A 25295-nucleotide genomic window follows, 5' to 3' on the forward strand; every position below is an offset into this window, starting at 1 on the left:
AGTAGATTCCTGTAGGTAGCCTACTATGCTGAGGTAAGGCTTATTGAGCAAATTAACTTTATCTTACATACATAATTAAAAAATGGAGCATAGTTTTAATATACCCAGTATTAGTCAGCTTGGAATTTAAACTGTTTCATAGACTACAACAGTCTTTAAAATAAATATGTTTAAGAGATATTGTTATTTTACAGCAGTTCTTGATATTAAACAAAAGTTATCTAAAAATCTGTGTATTTTTTTAATTTCTACTTTGAAATTATTTCCTGGTAATAAGTCCATACCTGGCAATAAGCCCATGTCTGGCAATAAGCCCATGCCTTGTAATAAGTCTATACCAGGTAATAAGGCTATACCAGGTAATAAGGCTATACCAGGTAATAAGTCCATACCTGGTAAAAAGTTCATACCTGGTAATAAGTCTATACCTGGTGATATAATTTCATACCAGGTAATAAGCCCATACCTGGTAATAAGTCCATACCAGGTAATAAGCCCATACCTGGTAATAAGTCTATACCTGGTAATAAGCCCATACCTGGTAATAAGTCCATACCTGGTAATAAGTTTATACCTGGTAATAAGCCCATACCAGGTAATAAGCCCATACCTGGTAATAAGTCTATACCTGGTAATAAGTCTATACCTGGTAATAAGCCCATACCTGGTAATAAGTCTATACCTGGTAATAAGTCCATACCTGGTAATAAGTCCATACCAGGTAATACATGTAAGTCCATACCTGGTAATTAGTCCATACCTTTTAATAAACACATACCTATCTGTTGTAGTTCACAGAAAATATATATTGTTACAAATGCTGTATAATTGTCCTTCAATAAGGTCACCTCCTTCATTCAGTCAAAGAATTTGTTTTGGCTCCCTGAGTTTATTTGATATATGGTATAAAGTATTAAATATTATGGACAAATCTCTGTAGTGATATTGGCGTATTGATCACACATATGGTGGACTAAGTACAAACTCCTCCATGTTGTAGAACACATACTGCAGTCGTCTGATGCATGCTATATCCACGATGGCTCGCCGTGAGGGTAAAGAAGGAGCGCTGCATTTCTTCAACCTTCAGGACACTGCAGATGTAAGTGTCTATGATAATTAAGTCACGTTAAAGCTCGGGAATCTGGGATCATGATTAATAGCTCCAGTGTTTATTCTTAAGTTTATTATTATAGTAAGTTATTAAATATGAATGCATTCGTTTGGTAACAAAACTACTATTACAAGAATAATGATAAAATGCAACAATTGTTAATTAACTAAAAGGCTTTATTAAAATGATGTAATTTAACATATTGCCTGCTGTTTATATATGATGAAAAAAAAGGAAAAAAAAAAACAACAAAATACCCAAAACATCCAATTTCTTTCCCATTTTATGCAAAAATATACTTCAATATTTCTTGAAGTACAGTAGTCAGATAGTGCAAATTGTGATATATTTTTTGATAAATTTATTATCAAAAATTAAAAGCCATTAAACTGATTGGATGTGGCCTTTAGACTTTTTATATCAAATTTGAAAATGATTTTTATTAGAGTTGTCAGATTTTTTTGTGTTTCAAAATTTAAAGTGCTTGGTTTGATTCCCGACAACTTGATATGTTGACTGTTATATAATAATTTTAATATTTGATTTGACGTTGTTTTAGTGTATTACGTTTTGATTTGACTTTGTTTTAGTGTATGACGTTTTGATTTGACTGTCTTAGTGTATGACGTTTTGATTTGACTATGTTTTAGTGTATTACGTTTTGATTTGACTGTGTTTTAGTGTATAACGTTTTGATTTGACTGTGTTTTAGTGTATTACGTTTTGATTTGACGTTGTTTTAGTGTATCACGTTTTGATTTGACTGTTTTAGTGTATTACGTTTTGATTTGACTGTGTTTAGGTGTGTAATGTTTTGATTTGACTTTGTTTTAGTGTATTACGTTTTGATTTGACTTTGTTTCAGTGTATAACGTTTTGATTTGACTGTTTTAGTGTATCACGTTTTGATTTGACTGTGTTTTAGTGTATAACGTTTTGATTTGACGTTGTTTTAGTGTATTACGTTTTGATTTGACGTTGTTTTAGTGTATTACGTTTTGATTTGACGTTGTTTTAGTGTATTATGTTTTGATTTGACTTTGTTTTAGTGTATCACGCTTTGATTTGACTGTGTTTTAGTGTATAACGTTTTGATTTGACTGTTTTAGTGTATCACGTTTTGATTTGACTGTGTTTTAGTGTATTACGGTTTGATTTGACTGTGTTTTAGTGTATAACGTTTTGATTTGACGTTGTTTTAGTGTATTACGTTTTGATTTGACTTTGTTTTAGTGTATAACGTTTTGATTTGACTTTGTTTTAGTGTATTACGGTTTGATTTGACTTTGTTTTAGTGTATAACGTTTTGATTTGACTGTGTTTTAGTGTATTACGTTTTGATTAGACGTTGTTTTAGTGTATTACGTTTTGATTTGACTGTTTTAGTGTATCACGTTTTGATCTAACTGTTTTAGTGTATCACGTTTTGATTTGACTGTGTTTTTAGCTCGTCTCTTCGAAGAAGAATGAGAGCTTATGTTGTCATTCCGGCGTCAGCGTCGGTGTCAGCGTCGGCGTCGGCGTTGGTTTTCCAAATGTTAAATCTTTGGTGCAAGTGTTGAAAGGCATAGTAATTTATGGTAATATGGTCCCTGTGGGGGTCAAACTATCCCCTGCCGGAGTTAAACTAAAAGATTTTTTGGAAAAAAAACAGATTTTTGAAAATTTTTGGACTTGGAAAATTTTTGCGTTAAGTTTTTGGTGCGAGTGTTGAAAGGTATTAATACATCACTTTATAATTGTACTAGGGTGCTGATAATTGGCAATAGAGTCCCTCTGGGGTTAGACTATCCCCTGCCAGAGTTAAACCAGAAGATTTTTTTGGGAAATAACCAGAATTTTCAAATTTTTGGACTTAGAATATTTGTGCGTTAAGTTTTTGGTGCGAGTGTTGAAAGGTATTAATACATCACTTTATAATTGTACTAGGGTGCTGATAGTTGGTAATAAACTCCCTCTTGGGTTAAACTATCCCCTGCCGGAGTTAAACTAAAAGATTTTTTTGGGAAATAACCAGAATTTTTCAAATTTTTGGAATATTTCTGCGTTAAGTTTTTGGTGCAAATGTTAAGAGGTTTTAATGCATCACTATATAATTGTACAAGGGTGCTTATATTTGGCAATAGAGTCCCTATGGGGTTAGGCTATCCCCTGCCAGAGTTAAACTAAAAGATTTAAAAAAAAAAAAACCCAGAATTTTCAAATTTTTGGACTTGGAATATTTCTGCGTTAAGTTTTTGGTGCAAGTGTTGAAAGGTATTAATACATCACTTTATAATTGTACTAGGGTGCTGATAGTTGGTAATAAACTCCCTCTTGGGTTAAACTATCCCCTGCCGGAGTTAAACTAAAAGATTTTTTGGGAAATAACCAGAATTTTTCAAATTTTTGGAATATTTCTGCGTTAAGTTTTTGGTGCAATTGTTAAGAGGTTTTAATGCATCACTATATAATTGTACAAGGGTGCTTATATTTGGCAATAGAGTCCCTATGGAGTAAGACAATCCCTTCCTGGAGTAAAAATTGGATTTTTTCTTTTTAAATCTGTGTTGTTTTTTTTGTTTTTTTTTAAATCTTTGGACTTTGTGTTAACTTTATATTGTGAGTGTTGAAAGGCATAGTTATACATGGTATTAGGTTCCCTGTGGGGGTTAAACTATCCCTTTCCTGAGTTAAACTGAAATATTTTTTTGAAATTTTCGTGCAAATGTTGAAAGCTTTTTAACACATTACTTTATGATTGTACTAGGGTGCTGATATTTGGTAAAAGAGTCCCTATGGAGTTACACTATCCTTTCTTGGGGTGAAACTGAATATAAAACAATATGAAAACGTCACAATAGACAATTTATACCAGTCACATTTTTCAAGTGAGACAACTCTCATTAGGATATGTTGTCAAAAAATTGAAGAAATATGTCCAAAAGCAATTACATTTGTGTTTAATATCTTCATTTAATCTACAACAGCATAGCTTGTCTCCCAAATGCATGAATTCACAAAACATAATCTGATCAAGTAAACAATATAAATATTATTAATGCAATTTGCGAAACCATTCCAATTAATATATTTTAATTATTTATTGACAAACATTTGCGAGACGAGCTATGCTGTTCTCCAACAGCTCTTGTAGTGTATTACGGTTTGATTTGACGTTGTTTTAGTGTATGACGTTTTGATTTGACGTTGTTTTAGTGTATAACGTTTTGATTTGACGTTGTTTTAGTGTATTACGTTTTGATTTGACGTTGTTTTAGTATATTACGTTTTGATTTGACTGTGTTTTAGTGTATCACGTTTTGATTTGACTGTGTTTTAGTGTATTACGGTTTGATTTGACTGTGTTTAGGTGTGTAATGTTTTGATTTGACTTTGTTTTAGTGTATTACGTTTTGATTTGACTGTTTTAGTGTATTACGTTTTGATTTGACTGTGTTTAGGTGTGTAATGTTTTGATTTGACTGTGTTTTAGTGTATCACGTTTTGATTTGACGTTGTTTTAGTGTATAACGTTTTGATTTGACGTTGTTTCAGTGTATTACGTTTTGATTTGACGTTTTAGTGTATGACGTTTTGATTTGACTTTGTTTTAGTGTATCACGTTTTGATTTGACTTTGTTTCAGTGTATAACGTTTTGATTTGACTGTGTTTTAGTGTACAGAGGAGCCCACTTATTTGCATATCGGTTATTTGAATATCCCGCTTATTTGCATAAACTTCTCAGGTCCCAATTTTTCCTTCTTTATCTTTGTATTTTAATCCCGTGTATTTGCATCGACTAAAACACCGACTCCCGCTTATATGCATATAAAAATTCCAAAAAATCAAAATTTTTTAATTGATTTTAGGGTATTTTTGTGATTTTCCCATAATAAAAGTTTTATGAAATGTGTTTTAACTTACATATTGATTCGATTCGATGTACAACGTTATCTTATCATTGGTTCACACTTCGTCATTACAGGTTACGTTCGATGCATCAATATCGACATAAAGTTATTATTCAGACCATATCAGTAGCAATGTGCAGAAGAATTTCTGAATAATATATTTATATGCCTCATCTTTTGATGAGATTTGTTTATTTATTATAGCATCGATCCAAACCTGTGTTCTGTGCACTTGAACACTCGCTGAGGCAGGTTGCGATTGCCATGATTGTTTACTAGGCGCGTTGCATTGTGGGGGCATATGTGTAATGAACGACAACTCTTTGTGTGTGTGCCATTTTCCAAAACAAACCCCAACGACAATACACATGTCACGGTCATTTAAGACAGTCTATTGCTTCAGCAGTTCATCATCTATGATCAAACAACTAATATACTCATAGCAGGAACACAACGCATCTCGAGACGATAATGAATGTTAATTGAAACGATGACATTGTGCATCGTAGTGCCAACCCACGCGCGTATGACCGATATCGGACCCAGAGACTCGGAGTGACAAGTAGTAAACGATGAAGTGTATGCAAATATTTGTACATTTAATAAGAATAACAACCCATGTATTTCGTATTTACTCTTATATTTTAAATAATGTTTTTTTTTTTAAATATGTTTTTAATGCAAATAACGTAAACAATCATAAAGCGCCCATTTTGAGTACCGACCTGACGATCTACATGTGTATAAGAGGGGCCAAAACCCAACTCCGCCTATACGAATACTCCGGTTATTTGCATATTTTGTCGTGGAAAAAGGGGTTTGCAAATAAGCGGGTTGCTCTGTATAACGTTTTGATTTGACTTTGTTTTAGTGTATCACGTTTTGATTTGACTTTGTTTCAGTGTATAACGTTTTGATTTGACTGTGTTTTAGTGTATCACGTTTTGATTTGACTTTGTTTCAGTGTATAACGTTTTGATTTGACTGTGTTTTAGTGTATAACGTTTTGATTTGACTTTGTTTTAGTGTATCACGTTTTGATTTGACTTTGTTTCAGTGTATAACGTTTTGATTTGACTGTGTTTTAGTGTATCACATTTTGATTTGACTTTGTTTTAGTGTATCACGTTTTGATTTGACTTTGTTTTAGTGTATAACGGTTTGATTTGACTGTGTTTTAGTGTATAACGTTTTGATTTGACTTTGTTTTAGTGTATAACGTTTTGATTTGACTTTGTTTTAGTGTATCACGTTTTGATTTGACTTTGTTTTAGTGTATAACGTTTTGATTTGACTGTGTTTTACTGTATCACGTTTTGATTTGACTTTGTTTCAGTGTATAACGTTTTGATTTGACTGTGTTTTAGTGTATAACGTTTTGATTTGACTTTGTTTTAGTGTATTACGTTGCCATCTTTCCGGAAATGGCCTGGTGCTGGATTCTCGTTTCTGACCTGGATTTGTCTGGATAGTACTGTGAACACCAAACTCTACAACTTACAGGACAACACATCATATAGGCGAATCCTTTATAGGTGAGGTCATAGGTCAGAATGAAGGTCATGTAGGTCAAAGGTAATATATGTCGGGATGTAGGAGTCAAAGGTCATATATTTCAGAATGTACAAGTCAAAGGTCATATATGTCAGGATGTACATATAGGGGCTAAACTTTGAGGTCATAGATCAAGATGTAGGAATCAAAAGTCATAGATCAGGATGTAGGAGTCGAAGGTCATATATCAGGATTTAGGAGTCAAAGGTCATAGATCAAGATATAGGAGTCGGGTCATAGGGCATAAAATCACATAAAAGCAGATTCTGTCAGCAAATTTGTTTATCATCCAGCTATGTCCAGCTGTTTAGGCCATCAGAATGTCTTACATTGATATTGTGATAGTAACATTATTATATATTATATGAAGCATTCGTAATGACTGGCTTTGATGTAGTTATGTTATATATTACAGTTTTGTGTCCAGTGCTGGGTGTGGATTCGAGGCATTTGTGATGCCTAACTTTGATATTGTGATAGCTGTATATAACCGTAAAGAATACTTCACTGTGATAGTGACAGAAACTGGCCTCCACGACAATCTGTGGGTAAGTATTACGACAATCTGTGGGTACGTAATACGACAATCTGTGGGTACGTATTACGACAATCTGTGGGTACGTAATACGACAATCTGTGGGTACGTATTACGACAATCTGTTGGTACATATTACGACAATCTGTGGGTACGTATTACGACAATCTGTGGGTACGTATTACGACAATCTGTGGGTACGTAATACGACAATCTGTGGGTACGTATTACGATAATCTGTGGGTACGTATTACGACAATCTGTGGGTACGTATTACGACAATCTGTGGGTACGTATTACGATAATCTGTGGGTACGTATTACGACAATCTGTGGGTACGTATTACGACAATCTGTGGGTACGTATTACGACAATCTGTGGGTACGTATTACGACAATCTGTGGGTACGTATTACGACAATCTGTGGGTACATATTACGACAATCTGTTGGTACGTATTACGACAATCTGTGGGTAGGTATTACAACAATCTGTGGGTACGTATTACGACAATCTGTTGGTACGTATTACGACAATCTGTGGGTATGTATTACGACAATCTGTGAGTACGTATTACGACAATCTGTGGGTACGTATTACGAGAATCTGTGGGTACGTATTACGAGAATCTGTGGGTACGTATTATGACAATCTGTGGGTACATATTACGACAATCTGTGGGTACATATTACGAGAATCTGTTGGTACATATTACGACAATCTGTTGGTACGTATTACGACAATCTGTGGGTACGTATTACGACAATCTGTGGGTACGTATTACGACAATCTGTGGGTACGTATTACGACAATCTGTGGGTACGTATTACGACAATCTGTGGGTACGTATTACGACAATCTGTGGGTACGTATTACGACAATCTGTGGGTACGTATTACGACAATCTGTGGGTACATATTACGACAATCTGTTGGTACGTATTACGACAATCTGTGGGTACGTATTACAACAATCTGTGGGTACGTATTACGACAATCTGTTGGTACGTATTACGACAATCTGTGGGTATGTATTACGACAATCTGTGAGTACGTATTACGACAATCTGTGGGTACGTATTACGAGAATCTGTGGGTACGTATTACGAGAATCTGTGGGTACGTATTATGACAATCTGTGGGTACATATTACGACAATCTGTGGGTACATATTACGAGAATCTGTTGGTACATATTACGACAATCTGTTGGTACGTATTACGACAATCTGTGGGTACGTATTACGACAATCTGTGGGTACGTATTACAACAATCTGTGGGTAGGTATTACGACAATCTGTGGGTATGTATTATGGCAATCTCTGGGTACGTATTACGATAATCTGTGGGTACATATTACGGCAATCTGTGGGTACGTATTACGGCAATCTGTGGGTACATATTACGGCAATCTGTGGGTACATATTACGGCAATCTGTGGGTACGTATTACGGCAATCTGTGGGTACATATTACGACAATCTGTGGGTACATATTACGAGAATCTGTTGGTACATATTACGACAATCTGTTGGTACGTATTACGACAATCTGTGGGTACGTATTACGACAATCTGTGGGTACGTATTACAACAATCTGTGGGTAGGTATTACGACAATCTGTGGGTATGTATTATGGCAATCTCTGGGTACGTATTACGATAATCTGTGGGTACATATTACGGCAATCTGTGGGTACGTATTACGGCAATCTGTGGGTACGTATTACGGCAATCTGTGGGTACATATTACGGCAATCTGTGGGTACGTATTACGGCAATCTGTGGGTACGTATTACGACAATCTGTGAGTACGTATTATGACAATCTGTGGGTACGTATTACGACAATCTGTTGGTACGTATTACGACAATCTGTTAGTACGTATTACGATAATCTGTGGGTACGTATTACGACAATCTGTGAGTACGTATTACGACAATCTGTGGGTACGTATTATGACAATCTGTGGGTACGTATTCGACAATCTGTGGGTACGTATTACGACAATCTGTGGGTACGTATTACGACAATCTGTGGGTACGTATTACGACAATCTAGGTCCCACAGATCCTATGTAGGGACCGGACGTTCTAATTGAAGCAGATGGTCCATGATCTCGGTAGGGACCTGAAGTCCCAGATCCAGTAGGGAGATCGGTGATACCTCATCCCTAGTAGGGATCAGAATTCCCAGAGCCTTTGTGGGGACCAGAGGTCCCCTTGATGAGATGATCAGACCTGAAGAATTGGAAAAGATTATCAAGTTAAATATCTATAATGGATATCTTATTGTAATAATCTGAATGGAAAAAAACAGCCCTGTAATAATCAGCATGTACTGAGATTATCAGATAGGTCATAACCATACAGTTAGGTAAAATTATCAACTTTCATTTTAAATTGAAGTATTCTTTTTCAGCATTGTATTGCCATCGTCCATACCAGTTCTCGTCGCCCGTTCACCAACAGTCAACTCAACGTCTACATTGATGGGAGACTCAAACTCAACTCTCAACTAAAATCACCCAACATGACAGAGGTAGGGTGTGAGGACATGGTGTCAGTTCTAGTGTTGAGACATTGTCAGTTGTCTGTCAGAGAGGTAGGATGTATCATGTCAGTGTTGAGACATTGTCAGTTGTCTGTCAGAGAGGTAGGATGTATCATGTCAGTGTTGAGACATTGTCAGTTGTCTGTCAGAGTCAGAATTGAGAATATAAGCCACTTTTAGAATAAAAAAGCCTTTGTACAACAATGAAGTTCCAGGAGCGATTAATGTTATAACTATAATGTATAATGATGTATGGTAGGGTTACATACCCAGAAAAAGATAGAGAATATGATATAATAGAATGCTTCACCTATATCCAACTTACACAAAAGTTAACCTCAGGCTGTAGGTATGGAATCACGTGGTCATAAGGACAGGTGAGCTCATGTCATGATACAGCATCCATCGTCTGGACGCTGTCCGTCAACTTTTCCTTTAAATTCACTACTAGTCATAATATACTGAATTGAGGGGTTCAATAAGGTAAAACTAGCAAATTCTTTAAAATCCTTCTTTCTCTGTGAGAATGATTTGGTCTGTATTTTGCTTGAAGTATCCTTGGCTTAGGGGGAACCAATTTTGTGTAAAAGGTCTGGCCTCTATGGGCCTCAGGAAGAACGTCGTCCCAATAGGGGAAATATGGCAAATTATTTGAAATCCTTCTTTCTCTGAAGAAATGTAGATTGTTTTACCATAATTTATCCAGGTGAGTGATATAGGCCATCTTGGCCTTTTGTTTATGGATGACAGATATATATCTATTGAGAACATCTCATCACAATATCTAAATACAATATTTCAGGCCTTTACTTCTTGTCGAGTGGGATCACCCTGTCCTCGCTCCACTATGAATCTGGTAACTGACCAGTCAGCTCCAGCTACAGACACAAAGACCAAAAAATCACCTTTAAAGTTCTTCTTCTCTGGTCAATCAAAGCCCAGCCCCAGGGAACCGGGGGTAAACTCGTCACTGACAGGAAAACAGGACGACGAGTGGGGTTCTCCAATCTTAATTCACGGACAGATGGGTCTGATCTGCTTCTTCCATGATGCTTTACATCCAAGTCAAGTCAAAGCTTTATTCTCTGCAGGTATGTCATTCTAAAACTTCTACACTGTGTCGGCAGTCTGCTGGACATATGGTCCCTCCAGAGGCGAGAGGATATGTTAAACTTCTACATGTAAAGAAACAACTTTCTACCACAATACGTGTTATTCCACTCTCAAACCGTTGTATAAATGTGCCAACTGTTGGTTTTATTAGGTCATCTGACCCAAAGGGTCAGGATGACCTATAGTCATCGTGCTTCGTCCGTCGTCGTCCGCCGTGCGCCGTCCGCCGTCCGCCGTGCGCCGTCCGTAAACTTTTTCTTTCAAAACGCTACTCCTCCTTAACGCTTGGGTGGATTACTTCCAAATTTGGTTTGAAGCATCATTGGGGAGGGCAATCATATTTTATATAAATGATGCTGGTCTGACCCCTGGGGCCAGAAGGGCGGGGCCCCAAAAAGGGAACTTAGGTGAATATTGCTATAAAATCCTACTCCTCCTTTACCCTTGGGTGGATTACAACTAAATTTTGTGTGAAAGATCATTGGGGGAGGGCGGTCATATTTTATATAAATGAAGTTGGTGTGACCCCTGGGGCCTGAGGGGCGGGGCCCCAAAAAGGGAACTTTGATGAAATTTTACTATAAAATCCTACTCCTCCTTAATCCTTTAGTGGATTTCAACCAGATATGTTGTGAAACATCATTTGGGGAGGGCGGTCATATTTTATATAAATGAGGCTAGTGTGACCCCTGGGGCCTGAGGGGTGGGGCCCCAAATGGGGAACTTTGATGAAATTTTGCTATAAAATCCTACTCCTCCTTAACCCTTTAGTAGATTTCAACCAGATATGTTGTGAAACATCATTGGGGGAGGGTGGTCATATTTTATATAAATGAGGCTGGTGTGAGCCCTGGGGCCAGAGTGACGGGCCCAAAAAAGGGAACTTTGATGAAATTTTGCTATAAAATCCTACTCGTCCTTAACCCTTTGGTGGATTTCAACCAGATATTGTGTGAAACATCATTGGTGGAGGGTGGTCATATTTTATATAAATGAGGCTGGTGTGGCCCCTGGGGCCAGAGGGGCGGGGCCCCAAAAGGGGAACTTTGATGAAATTTTGCTATAAAATCCTACTCCTCCTAACACCCATAGTGAATTATTACCAAATTTGGTGTGAAACATCATTGGAGGAGGGTGGTCATATTTTATATAAATGAGGCTGGTTTGACCCCTAGGGCCAGAGGGGCAGGGCCCCAAAAGGGAAACTTTGGTGAATTTTTGCTATAAATCCTACTTCTCTCTAACCCTTGGGTAGATTGATACGAAATATGGTGTGAAACATCCTTTGGGAAGGGTGGTCATATTTTATATAAACGAGGCTAGTGTGACCCCTGGGGCCTGAGGGGCAGGGCCCCAAAAGGGGAACTTTGGTGAATATTTGCTGTTAAATCCTAATCCTCCCTAACCTTTTGGTGCATTACAACCAAATTTGATGTGAAACATAAGGTGACGGCAATCATATTTTTTAATGAGACAGGTTTGACCCCTGGGGAAAAAAAGATGGGGCAAAAGGAGCGCTTAGGTTAAACATTTCTTAAAAATGCAATTCCTCCTTAATGCCTGAATTGATTACAACCATATTTAGTATGAAACATCATTGGGGAAAGGCAATCCTAATTGATATAAATGAGTCTTGTCTGACCCATTGGGACAGAGGGGCATGCCCCAAAAATGGGAACTTGGCTAAAGTTTTGCTTTATGATGCTGCTCTTCCTGGACAAGCTAAATGGATAAAAACCAAATTTGATCTAAAACATAACTGGCTGCGATAAATAATTTATGGTAATAATGCTGGATTGGGGTGTGTGTCCCTGCTGTAAGTGTAAGTGTTTGTCAGATGACCGTTAAGGCCCATGGGCCTCTTGTATAATTATATGTTATATTCCACTAGTGGAATATACATTCCTGTCTTTTGATTGGTCAAAAATTTGAACATTGACCCAAGCTGCAATTTTTATTAATGGCCATCACTTGTACACCTTACTTGCATACGCAAAACCAGATTTGGCCAGGTTCCTCTTTTGTTCAAGCTGATATCATTGTGGTAGAAATAGGTCAAACAGGTCACACAACTCGTGATTTTTGGATATGGAATTTATTTCACACTTGTATGTTAATTTTTAAAGCTCGTGTCTTTTGTAACTTTAAAAAATAACTTACTCGTGTGAATTCCATCCAGCAACCACTCATTGTGTAACCTCTATTTACAACCACTCATTGTGTAACCTCTATATACAACCACTCATTGTGTAACCTCTATATACAACAACCACTCGTTGTGTAACCTCTATTTACAACCACTCATTGTGTAACCTCTATTTACAACCACTCATTGTGTAACCTCTATTTACAACCACTCATTGTGTAACCTCTATTTACAACCACTCATTGTGTAACCTGTTTACAACCACTCATTGTGTAACCTGTTTACAACCACTCATTGTGTAACCTGTATTTACAACCACTCATTGTGTAACCTGTTTACAACCACTCATTGTGTAACCTGTTTACAACCACTCATTGTGTAACCTGTTTACAACCACTCATTGTGTAACCTGTATTTACAACCACTCATTGTGTAACCTCTTTTACACCCACTCATTGTGTAACCTCTATTTACAACCACTCATTGTGTAACCTCTATTTACAACCACTCATTGTGTAACCTCTATTTACAACCACTCATTGTGTAACCTGTTTACAACCACTCATTGTGTAACCTCTATTTACAACCACTCATTGTGTAACCTGTATTTACAACCACTCATTGTGTAACCTCTATTTACAACTACTCATTGTGTAACCTCTATATACAACAACCACTCGTTGTGTAACCTGTTTACAACCACTCATTGTGTAACCTGTTTACAACCACTCATTGTGTAACCTGTTTACAACCACTCATTGTGTAACCTCTATTTACAACCACTCATTGTGTAACCTGTTTACAACCACTCATTGTGTAACCTCTATTTACAACCACTCATTGTGTAACCTGTATGTGCAACCACTTATTGTGTAACCTCTATTTACAACCACTCATTGTGTAACCTCTATATACAACAACCACTCGTTGTGTAACCTGTTTACAACCACTCATTGTGTAACCTGTTTACAACCACTCATTGTGTAACCTGTTTACAACCACTCATTGTGTAACCTGTATTTACAACCACTCATTGTGTAACCTGTATTTACAACCACTCATTGTGTAACCTGTATTTACAACCACTCATTGTGTAACCTGTATTTACAACCACTCATTGTGTAACCTGTTTACAACCACTCATTGTGTAACCTCTATTTACAACCACTCATTGTGTAACCTCTATTTACAACCACTCATTGTGTAACCTCTATTTACAACCACTCATTGTGTAACCTCTATATACAACCACTCATTGTGTAACCTGTATTTACAACCACTCATTGTGTAACCTCTATTTACAACCACTCATTGTGTAACCTGTTTACAACCACTCATTGTGTAACCTGTTTACAACCACTCATTGTGTAACCTGTTTACAACCACTCATTGTGTAACCTCTATTTACAACCACTCATTGTGTAACCTCTATTTACAACACTGATCTCCAGTTGTATTGTTATACTGTAATCATGATGTCACAACAGACGGACTGATGTTTATATTTATTGTTTACTCCTAAAAGGTAGTATTAGCGTAAGATTCTCACAACAGTCGGACAGATGTTTATATATATATTGTTTACTCCTAAAAGGTAGTATTAGTGAAAGATTCTCACAACAGTCAAACCTAGATATTTCTCATGGATTTTGTAGATGAGTGTTGCTGTATTTGAAATCAGATAAATTATTTTGCAGTTTATGTTTAAACTTTTTTTATAGGTCCAAATCATCAGACATTATTTACCAACGAAGAATTTTCAGAACTGAATGATTTAGTCACCAAAATGGTTCTCCATTACGATGCCAAGGTAAGTATGACATGCCACGCTATCTACGTAGCATCCACAGCAATATTTCCTGTCCTGATATAGATCATCACTGAGCTGTTGTCAGATACAATTCTGTTGTCAAGAAAACATTACTGCTTTGAGGAGATGTTCTGACAAGGTAATATTGTACCGGGGTCTGGACACTCAAGACAGCTCTTACTACATATTACTACATATTACTACACATTACTATACATATTACTACATATTACTACATATGGAATAAACTTAACATTCGGGCGTCATAGCGTCAGTACTAATAGACAGCTCTCCTATTACTACATTTGGAATAAACTTAACATCAGGACGCCTTGGCATGGTATTTCTAGACAGTTAAAATTTAGTATTATTTGAACATTTTTATTCTTCTATTAATGTGCTATTTCAGGCCTCCAAGGATGGACTGTGTGTGGATTTGTCCCAGAATCAGAATCACGGCCAGCTCATCGGAAAACGCTGTGTCACCTGGGACATCAAGGTATGACAACAGAGACTACTAACATTACTGACATCTGAATTTACAGAGTTCCTGTTCATGTAATTTAGAGTGAAACCTGACTTTGAAAATGTATTGTTAAAGTTAAGGCCCCCAGGTACAAGGTCAAGTTTCCAGAGGTCATGTTTTTTTTTTTTTAAATCTTCAGTAACAAACAAAAAGCCATGTGACTGAAGATGAAAACCATCACAAGTCAAAAGTTTTCAAGGTCAAAGTGCCTATTTGGTATTGATTAAGATAATCCCTTATCTAAATCATTGTGTCTGTCCTTCCACACTTTGGCTTGATCTGGATCTATCTCATACGCTACTTGTCATTGGAACTTTGTATTTGAGGAATGGGTTCATGTAAATCAATGTGTCATGTACAAAAATCACTTTTACCTCCATTTTGACCTTTGACTTACACTAAAGGAAAAAGCTTGTCAGTTTACAGTGATAATGATTGCCGCTGTAACTTCATACTTTGGGTATGAGTTCTCTTACATGTAGTTGAAGTGTCACATATCAGAAGTAGGTCAGTCTTTAGTATCTACATTTTGACCTTTGTCTGACCTTCAGTGAGTGATTCACCAAATAGACTTATTTTACAATAATATATATATACCATGCCTGTTTCAAGTGTATAACAGTCTACCTCCTCCTTTGTTTAATAATGTCCAGACTTCGATTGAAATATCTTGAGAAGATATTTTAAAAAGTTTAAACTTTGATTGTATTTCAGGATGTAATCAACTGTATTGGCGGTATCCAGGTGTTGATCCCCCTTCTGGAGCAGGTAAACAAGGGGCCCCTCCAGGGGGAGCTTCTCATGTCCCCGCCCCCAAGTCCAGGGGTCATGTCACACTCCAGTTCACAGGAACAAGATGACTGGGTTGTCGTCCCAAGTAGTTCTTACGCGGGTAGGTAATCAGGTCTTAACTAAAGAACTAGGATCAATTTTACTTTTCCACAGCATAACTATTAAATTTTAACCATTTTTGGACCTGTTGATATAAAGTTATATAAATGTTCTGTTTTAGATTCTAAACTAGAACAGAACCAAGTGTCTGGATTCCTTACTCTGCTGCGTCACATGCTACACAACAACAGTATAAACCAAGACACGTTCGTACGAACTGGTGCTGCCGCAACCCTCGGAGCTCTACTGCAAAAGGTACTGTATGGTTGATAGAGGTTTTGTACCAAAAGGTACTGTATGGTTGATGTAAGAACTGGTGCTGCTGCGACCCTCTGAGCTCTACTGCAAAAGGTACTGTATGGTTGATAGGGGTTTTGTACCAAAAGGTACTGTATGGTTGATAGAGGATTTGTACCAAAAGGCACTGTATGGTTGATAGAGGATTTGTACCAAAAGGTACTGTATGGTTGATAGAGGTTTTGTACCAAAAGGTACTGTATGGTTGATAGAGGATTTGTACCAAAAGGCACTGTATGGTTGATAGAGGATTTGTACCAAAAGGTACTGTATGGTTGATAGAGGTTTTGTACCAAAAGGTACTGTATGGTTGATAGAGGATTTGTACCAAAAGGTACTGTATGGTTGATAGAGGATTTGTACCAAAAGGTACTGTATGGTTGATAGAGGATTTGTACCAAAAGGTACTGTATGGTTGATAGAGGTTTTGTACCAAAAGGCACTGTATGGTTGATAGAGGTTTTGTACCAAAAGGCACTGTATGGTTGATAGAGGATTTGTACCAAAAGGTACTGTATGGTTGATAGAGGATTTGTACCAAAAGGCACTGTATGGTTGATAGAGGATTTGTACCAAAAGGTACTGTATGGTTGATAGAGGATTTGTACCAAAAGGTACTATATGGTTGATAGAGGATTTGTACCAAAAGGTACTGTATGGTTGATAGAGGATTTAATTGTACCAAAAGGCACTGTATGGTTGATAGAGGTTTTGTACCAAAAGGTACTGTATGGGTGATAGAGGTTTTGTACCAAAAGGTACTGTATGGTTGATAGAGGATTTGTACCAAAAGGTACTGTATGGTTGATGAAAGGTTTTGTACCAAAAGGTACTGTATGGTTGATGAAAGGTTTTGTACGAGCTGTAGCCGGCACTGTTGAGAGCCACTGTTCAGAGCTCACCAGCAGACACATGTTAAGTATTGACAAGTTTAGGAAGAACTGTTTCCATGGAGATAATCCTATGAATGGCCCTAAGGCAGAGTTACAGAACCTGATATTCTATATTATATATCGGTAACATTTATATCTCCATTAATTAAAATTAACTATTTTTTTCCTCATTGCAAACAAAATAAAAAAATGTATTTCTGATCATGACTGACCAGTCCCTGGAAACAGCTAAGAAGATGAACCACAGCTTATGATTATGAATGAAGACGGACGTTGGTTCTTTAAGAATCTCTGCAACTGGAAATTTTTCTCTTTGGATTTAATAACAGGAAAAGTGATAACAGGACACATTTCTATTGTTGTACAATCAATATGTTTCTGTAATTTGGTCGACATTGATGAACTTACAGGTCGACCCGAAGCTGATTGATGTCATTGTATTAATGGCTGTCCAGCTGCTGCTCGAGACAACGATGACCATCAACAAGAGTATGGTGAATCATCTCTACCAACACATTCTGTTTGACTTCAGGATCTGGAGCAAAAGTGACTTCCCCGTCAGAATAGGTATGTATAGACATCATAGAATCTTCTCTGTCAGGATAGGTATGTATAGACATCATAGAATCTTCTCTGTCAGGATAGGTATGTATAGAAATCTTCTCTGTCAGGATAGGTATGTACAGAAATCTTCTCTGTCAGGATAGGTATGTATAGAAATCTTCTCTGTCAGGATAGGTATGTATAGAAATCACAGAATCTTCTCTGTCAGGATAGGTATGTATAGAAATCTTCTCTGTCAGGATAAGTATGTACAGAAATCATAGAATCTTCTCTGTCAGGATAGGTATGTATAGAAATCTTCTCTGTCAGGATAGGTATGTATAGAAATCATAGAATCTTCTCTGTCAGGATAGGTATGTATAGAAATCATAGAATATTCTCTGTCAGGATAGGTATGTATAGAAATCTTCTCTGTCAGGATAGGTATGTACAGAAATCATAGAATCTTCTCTGTCAGCATAGGTATGTACAGAAATCATAGAATATTCTCTGTCAGGATAGGTATGTATAGAAATCTTCTCTGTCAGGATAGGTATGTATAGAAATCATAGAATCTTCTCTGTCAGGATAGGTATGTATAGAAATCTTCTCTGTCAGGATAGGTATGTATAGAAATCTTCTCTGTCAGGATAGGTATGTATAGAAATCATAGAATCTTCTCTGTCAGGATAGGTATGTATAGAAATCTTCTCTGTCAGGATAGGTATGTACAGAAATCATAGAATCTTCTCAGTCAGGATAGGTATGTATAGACATCATAGAATCTTCTCTGTCAGGATAGGTATGTATAGAAATCTTCTCTGTCAGGATAGGTATGTATAGAAATCATAGAATCTTCTCTGTCAGGATAGGTATGTATAGACATCATAGAATCTTCTCTGTCAGGATAGGTATGTATAGACATCATAGAATCTTCTCTGTCAGGATAGGTATGTACAGAAATCTTCTCTGTCAGGATAGGTATGTATAGAAATCTTCTCTGTCAGGATAGGTATGTATAGAAATCATAGAATCTTCTCTGTCAGGATAGGTATGTATAGACATCATAGAATCTTCTCTGTCAGAATAGGTAAGTATAGAAATCTTCTCTGTCAGGATAGGTATGTATAGAAATCATAGAATCTTCTCTGTCAGGATAGGTATGTATAGAAATCATAGAATCTTCTCTGTCAGGATAGGTATGTACAGAAATCATAGAATCTTCTCTGTCAGGATAGGTATGTATGGAAATCTTCTGTCAGGATAGGTATATATAGAAATCTTCTCTGTCAGGATAGGTATGTACAGAAATCTTCTCTGTCAGGATAGGTATGTATAGAAATCTTCTCTGTCAGGATAGGTATGTATAGAAATCATAGAATCTTCTCTGTCAGGATAGGTATGTATGGAAATCTTCTGTCAGGATAGGTATATATAGAAATCTTCTCTGTCAGGATAGGTATGTACAGAAATCTTCTCTGTCAGGATAGGTATGTATAGAAATCTTCTCTGTCAGGATAGGTATGTACAGAAATCATAGAATCTTCTCTGTCAGGATAGGTATGTATAGAAATCTTCTCTGTCAGGATAGGTATGTATAGAAATCATAGAATCTTCTCTGTCAGGATAGGTATGTATAGAAATCTTCTCTGTCAGGATAGGTATGTATAGAAATCATAGAATCTTCTCTGTCAGGATAGGTATGTATAGAAATCATAGAATCTTCTCTGTCAGGATAGGTATGTACAGAAATCATAGAATCTTCTCTGTCAGGATAGGTATGTATAGACATCATAGAATCTTCTCTGTCAGGATAGGTATGTATAGAAATCATAGAATCTTCTCTGTCATGATAGGTATGTATAGAAATCATAGAATCTTCTTTGTCAGGATAGGTATGTATAGACATCATAGAATCTTCTCTGTCAGGATAGGTATGTATAGAAATCATAGAATCTTCTCTGTCAGGATAGGTATGTATAGACATCATAGAATCTTCTCTGTCAGGATAGGTATGTACAGAAATCATAGAATCTTCTCTGTCAGGATAGGTATGTATAGAAATCATAGAATCTTCTCTGTCAGGATAGGTATGTATAGAAATCATAGAATCTTCTCTGTCAGGATAGGTATGTACAGAAATCATAGAATCTTCTCTGTCAGGATAGGTATGTATAGATATCTTCTCTGTCAGGATAGGTATGTACAGAAATCATAGAATCTTCTCTGTCAGGATAGGTATGTACAGAAATCTTCTCTGTCAGGATAGGTATGTATAGAAATCATAGAATCTTCTCTGTCAGGATAGGTATGTATAGATATCTTCTCTGTCAGGATAGGTATGTACAGAAATCATAGAATCTTCTCTGTCAGGATAGGTATGTATAGAAATCTTCTCTGTCAGGATAGGTATGTATAGACATCATAGAATCTTCTCTGTCAGGATAGGTATGTATAGAAATCATAGAATCTTCTCTGTCAGGATAGGTATGTATAGAAATCACAGAATCTTCTCTGTCAGGATAGGTAAGTATAGAAATCTTCTCTGTCAGGATAGGTATGTATAGAAATCTTCTCTGTCAGGATAAGTATGTATAGAAATCATAGAATCTTCTCTGTCAGGATAGGTATGTACAGAAATCACAGAATCTTCTCTGTCAGGATAGGTATGTATAGAAATCATAGAATCTTCTCTGTCAGGATAGGTAAGTATAGAAATCTTCTCTGTCAGGATAAGTATGTACAGAAATCATAGAATCTTCTCTGTCAGGATAGGTATGTATAGAAATCACAGAATCTTCCCTGTCAGGATAGGTATGTACAGAAATCATAGAATCTTCTCTGTCAGGATAGGTATGTACAGAAATCACAGAATCTTCTCTGTCAGGATAGGTATGTATAGACATCATAGAATCTTCTCTGTCAGGATAGGTATGTATAGAAATCTTCTCTGTCAGGATAGGTATGTATAGAAATCATAGAATCTTCTCTGTCAGGATAGGTATGTATAGAAATCTTCTCTGTCAGGATAGGTATGTATAGAAATCACAGAATCTTCTCTGTCAGGATAGGTATGTATAGAAATCATAGAATCTTCTCTGTCAGGATAGGTATGTATAGAAATCATAGAATCTTCTCTGTCAGGATAGGTATGTATAGACATCATAGAATCTTCTCTGTCAGGATAGGTATGTATAGAAATCTTCTCTGTCAGGATAGGTATGTATAGAAATCATAGAATCTTCTCTGTCAGGATAGGTATGTATAGAAATCTTCTCTGTCAGGATAGGTATGTACAGAAATCTTCTCTGTCAGGATAGGTATGTATAGAAATCTTCTCTGTCAGGATAGGTATGTATAGAAATCATAGAATCTTCTCTGTCAGGATAGGTATGTATAGAAATCACAGAATCTTCTCTGTCAGGATAGGTATGTATAGATATCTTCTCTGTCAGGATAGGTATGTATAGAAATCTTCTCTGTCAGGATAGGTATGTACAGAAATCATAGAATCTTCTCTGTCAGGATAGGTATGTATAGAAATCATAGAATGTTCTCTGTCAGGATAGGTATATATAGAAATCATAGAATCTTCTCTGTCAGGATAGGTATATATAGACATCATAGAATCTTCCCTGTCAGGATAGGTATGTATAGACATCATAGAATCTTCCCTGTCAGGATAGGTATGTATAGACATCATAGAATCTTCTCTGTCAGGATAGGTATGTATAGAAATCATAGAATCTTCTCTGTCAGGATAGGTATGTATAGACATCATAGAATCTTCTCTGTCAGGATAGGTATATATAGAAATCTTCTCTGTCAGGATAGGTATGTACAGAAATCTTCTCTGTCAGGATAGGTATGTATAGAAATCTTCTCTGTCAGGATAGGTATGTACAGAAATCATAGAATCTTCTCTGTCAGGATAGGTATGTATAGAAATCTTCTCTGTCAGGATAGGTATGTATAGAAATCATAGAATGTTCTCTGTCAGGATAGGTATATATAGAAATCATAGAATCTTCTCTGTCAGGATAGGTATGTACAGAAATCTTCTCTGTCAGGATAGGTTTGTATAGACATCATAGAATGTTCTCTGTCAGGATAGGTATGTATGGAAATCTTCTCTGTCAGAATAGGTATGTATAGAAATCATAGAATGTTCTCTGTCAGGATAGGTATGTATGGAAATCTTCTCTGTCAGGATAGGTATGTATAGAAATATTCTCTGTCAGGATAGGTATATATAGAAATCTTCTCTGTCAGGATAGGTATGTATAGACATCATAGAATCTTCTCTGTCAGGATAGGTTTGTATAGACATCATAGAATCTTCTCTGTCAGGATAGGTATGTATAGAAATCTTCTCTGTCAGAATAGGTATGTATAGAAATCATAGAATGTTCTCTGTCAGGATAGGTATGTATGGAAATCTTCTCTGTCAGGATAGGTATGTATAGAAATATTCTCTGTCAGGATAGGTATATATAGAAATCTTCTCTGTCAGGATAGGTATGTATAGACATCATAGAATCTTCTCTGTCAGGATAGGTATGTACAGAAATCATAGAATCTTCTCTGTCAGGATAGGTATGTATAGAAATCATAGAATCTTCTCTGTCAGGATAGGTATGTATAGAAATCTTCTCTGTCAGGATAGGTATGTACAGAAATCATAGAATCTTCTTTGTCAGGATAGGTATGTACAGAAATCACAGAATCTTCTCTGTCAGGATAGGTATGTATAGACATCATAGAATCTTCTCTGTCAGGATAGGTATGTATAGACATCATAGAATCTTCTCTGTCAGGATAGGTATGTATAGAAATCATAGAATCTTCTCTGTCAGGATAGGTATGTATAGACATCATAGAATCTTCTCTGTCAGGATAGGTATGTATAGAAATCATAGAATCTTCTCTGTCAGGATAGGTATGTATAGAAATCATAGAATCTTCTCTGTCAGGATAGGTATGTACAGAAATCATAGAATCTTCTCTGTCAGGATAGGTATGTATAGAAATCACAGAATCTTCCCTGTCAGGATAGGTATGTACAGAAATCATAGAATCTTCTCTGTCAGGATAGGTATGTATAGAAATCACAGAATCTTCTCTGTCAGGATAGGTATGTAAAGAAATCATAGAATCTTCTCTGTCAGGATAGGTATGTACAGAAATCATAGAATCTTCTCTGTCAGGATAGGTATGTATAGAAATCACAGAATCTTCCCTGTCAGGATAGGTATGTACAGAAATCATAGAATCTTCTCTGTCAGGATAGGTATGTATAGAAATCATAGAATCTTCTCTGTCAGGATAGGTATGTACAGAAATCACAGAATCTTCTCTGTCAGGATAGGTATGTACAGAAATCACAGAATCTTCCCGGTCAGGATAGGTATGTACGGAAATCATAGAATCTTCTCTGTCAGGATAGGTATGTATGGTAATCACAGAATCTTCTCTGTCAGGATAGGTATGTACAGAAATCACAGAATCTTCCCCGTAAGGATAGGTATGTACAGAAATCATAGAATCTTCTCTGTCATGATAGGTATGTATAGACATCATAGAATCTTCTCTGTCAGGATAGGTATGTATAGACATCATAGAATCTTCTCTGTCAGGATAGGTATGTACAGAAATCATAGAATCTTCTCTGTCAGGATAGGTATGTATAGAAATCTTCTCTGTCAGGATAGGTATGTATAGAAATCACAGAATCTTCTTTGTCAGGATAGGTATGTACAGAAATCATAGAATCTTCTCTGTCAGGATAGGTATGTACGGTAATCACAGAATCTTCTCTGTCAGGATAGGTATGTATAGAAATCATAGAATCTTCTCTGTCAGGATAGGTATGTATAGAAATCATAGAATCTTCTCTGTCAGGATAGGTATGTACAGAAATCTTCTCTGTCAGGATAGGTATGTACAGAAGTCATAGAATCTTCTCTGTCAGCATAGGTATGTACAGAAATCACAGAATCTTCTCTGTCAGGATAGGTATGTACAGAAATCACAGAATCTTCCCGGTCAGGATAGGTATGTACGGAAATCATAGAATCTTCTCTGTCAGGATAGGTATGTATGGTAATCACAGAATCTTCTCTGTCAGGATAGGTATGTACAGAAATCACAGAATCTTCCCCGTAAGGATAGGTATGTACAGAAATCATAGAATCTTCTCTGTCATGATAGGTATGTATAGACATCATAGAATCTTCTCTGTCAGGATAGGTATGTATAGACATCATAGAATCTTCTCTGTCAGGATAGGTATGTACAGAAATCATAGAATCTTCTCTGTCAGGATAGGTATGTATAGAAATCTTCTCTGTCAGGATAGGTATGTATAGAAATCACAGAATCTTCTTTGTCAGGATAGGTATGTACAGAAATCATAGAATCTTCTCTGTCAGGATAGGTATGTACGGTAATCACAGAATCTTCTCTGTCAGGATAGGTATGTATAGAAATCATAGAATCTTCTCTGTCAGGATAGGTATGTACAGAAGTCATAGAATCTTCTCTGTCAGCATAGGTATGTACAGAAATCACAGAATCTTCTCTGTCAGGATAGGTATGTATAGACATCATAGAATCTTCTCTGTCAGGATAGGTATGTATAGAAATCACAGAATCTTCTTTGTCAGGATAGGTATGTACAGAAATCATAGAATCTTCTCTGTCAGGATAGGTATGTACGGTAATCACAGAATCTTCTCTGTCAGGATAGGTATGTATAGAAATCACAGAATCTTCTCTGTCAGGATAGGTATGTATAGACATCATAGAATCTTCTCTGTCAGGATAGGTAAGTATAGAAATCTTCTCTGTCAGGATAGGTATGTATAGAAATCATAGAATCTTCTCTGTCAGGATAGGTATGTATAGAAATCATAGAATCTTCTCTGTCAGGATAGGTATGTATAGAAATCATAGAATCTTCTCTGTCAGGATAGGTATGTATGGAAATCTTCTGTCAGGATAGGTATATATAGAAATCTTCTCTGTCAGGATAGGTATGTACAGAAATCTTCTCTGTCAGGATAGGTATGTATAGAAATCTTCTCTGTCAGGATAGGTATGTACAGAAATCATAGAATCTTCTCTGTCAGGATAGGTATGTACAGAAATCATAGAATCTTCCCTGTCAGGATAGGTATGTACAGAAATCTTCTCTGTCAGGATAGGTATGTATAGAAATCATAGAATCTTCTCTGTCAGGATAGGTATGTATAGAAATCATAGAATATTCTCTGTCAGGATAGGTATGTATAGAAATCTTCTCTGTCAGGATAGGTATGTACAGAAATCATAGAATCTTCTCTGTCAGCATAGGTATGTACAGAAATCATAGAATATTCTCTGTCAGGATAGGTATGTATAGAAATCTTCTCTGTCAGGATAGGTATGTA

The 25295-nt window shown here is 36.5% G+C and overlaps 1 protein-coding gene across 1 annotated transcript in view; it reads left to right on the forward strand.

Annotated features, from left to right (window-relative positions):
• Nucleotides 1-25295, forward strand: part of LOC117318205 (neurobeachin-like protein 1) — a 152254-nt gene that overhangs the window by 33088 nt on the left and 93871 nt on the right. The window contains exons 15-24 of the mRNA XM_033873240.1: nucleotides 1001-1102; nucleotides 6407-6543; nucleotides 6978-7110; nucleotides 9515-9634; nucleotides 10449-10737; nucleotides 14627-14715; nucleotides 15125-15214; nucleotides 15956-16133; nucleotides 16254-16387; nucleotides 17733-17889. Coding sequence (XP_033729131.1) covers nucleotides 1001-1102; nucleotides 6407-6543; nucleotides 6978-7110; nucleotides 9515-9634; nucleotides 10449-10737; nucleotides 14627-14715; nucleotides 15125-15214; nucleotides 15956-16133; nucleotides 16254-16387; nucleotides 17733-17889 — 1429 coding nt within the window. The remainder of the gene's footprint in view (nucleotides 1-1000; nucleotides 1103-6406; nucleotides 6544-6977; nucleotides 7111-9514; nucleotides 9635-10448; nucleotides 10738-14626; nucleotides 14716-15124; nucleotides 15215-15955; nucleotides 16134-16253; nucleotides 16388-17732; nucleotides 17890-25295) is intronic.

Source organism: Pecten maximus, chromosome 19 (assembly GCF_902652985.1).
Source record: "Pecten maximus chromosome 19, xPecMax1.1, whole genome shotgun sequence".
NCBI lineage: Eukaryota > Metazoa > Mollusca > Bivalvia > Pectinida > Pectinidae > Pecten > Pecten maximus.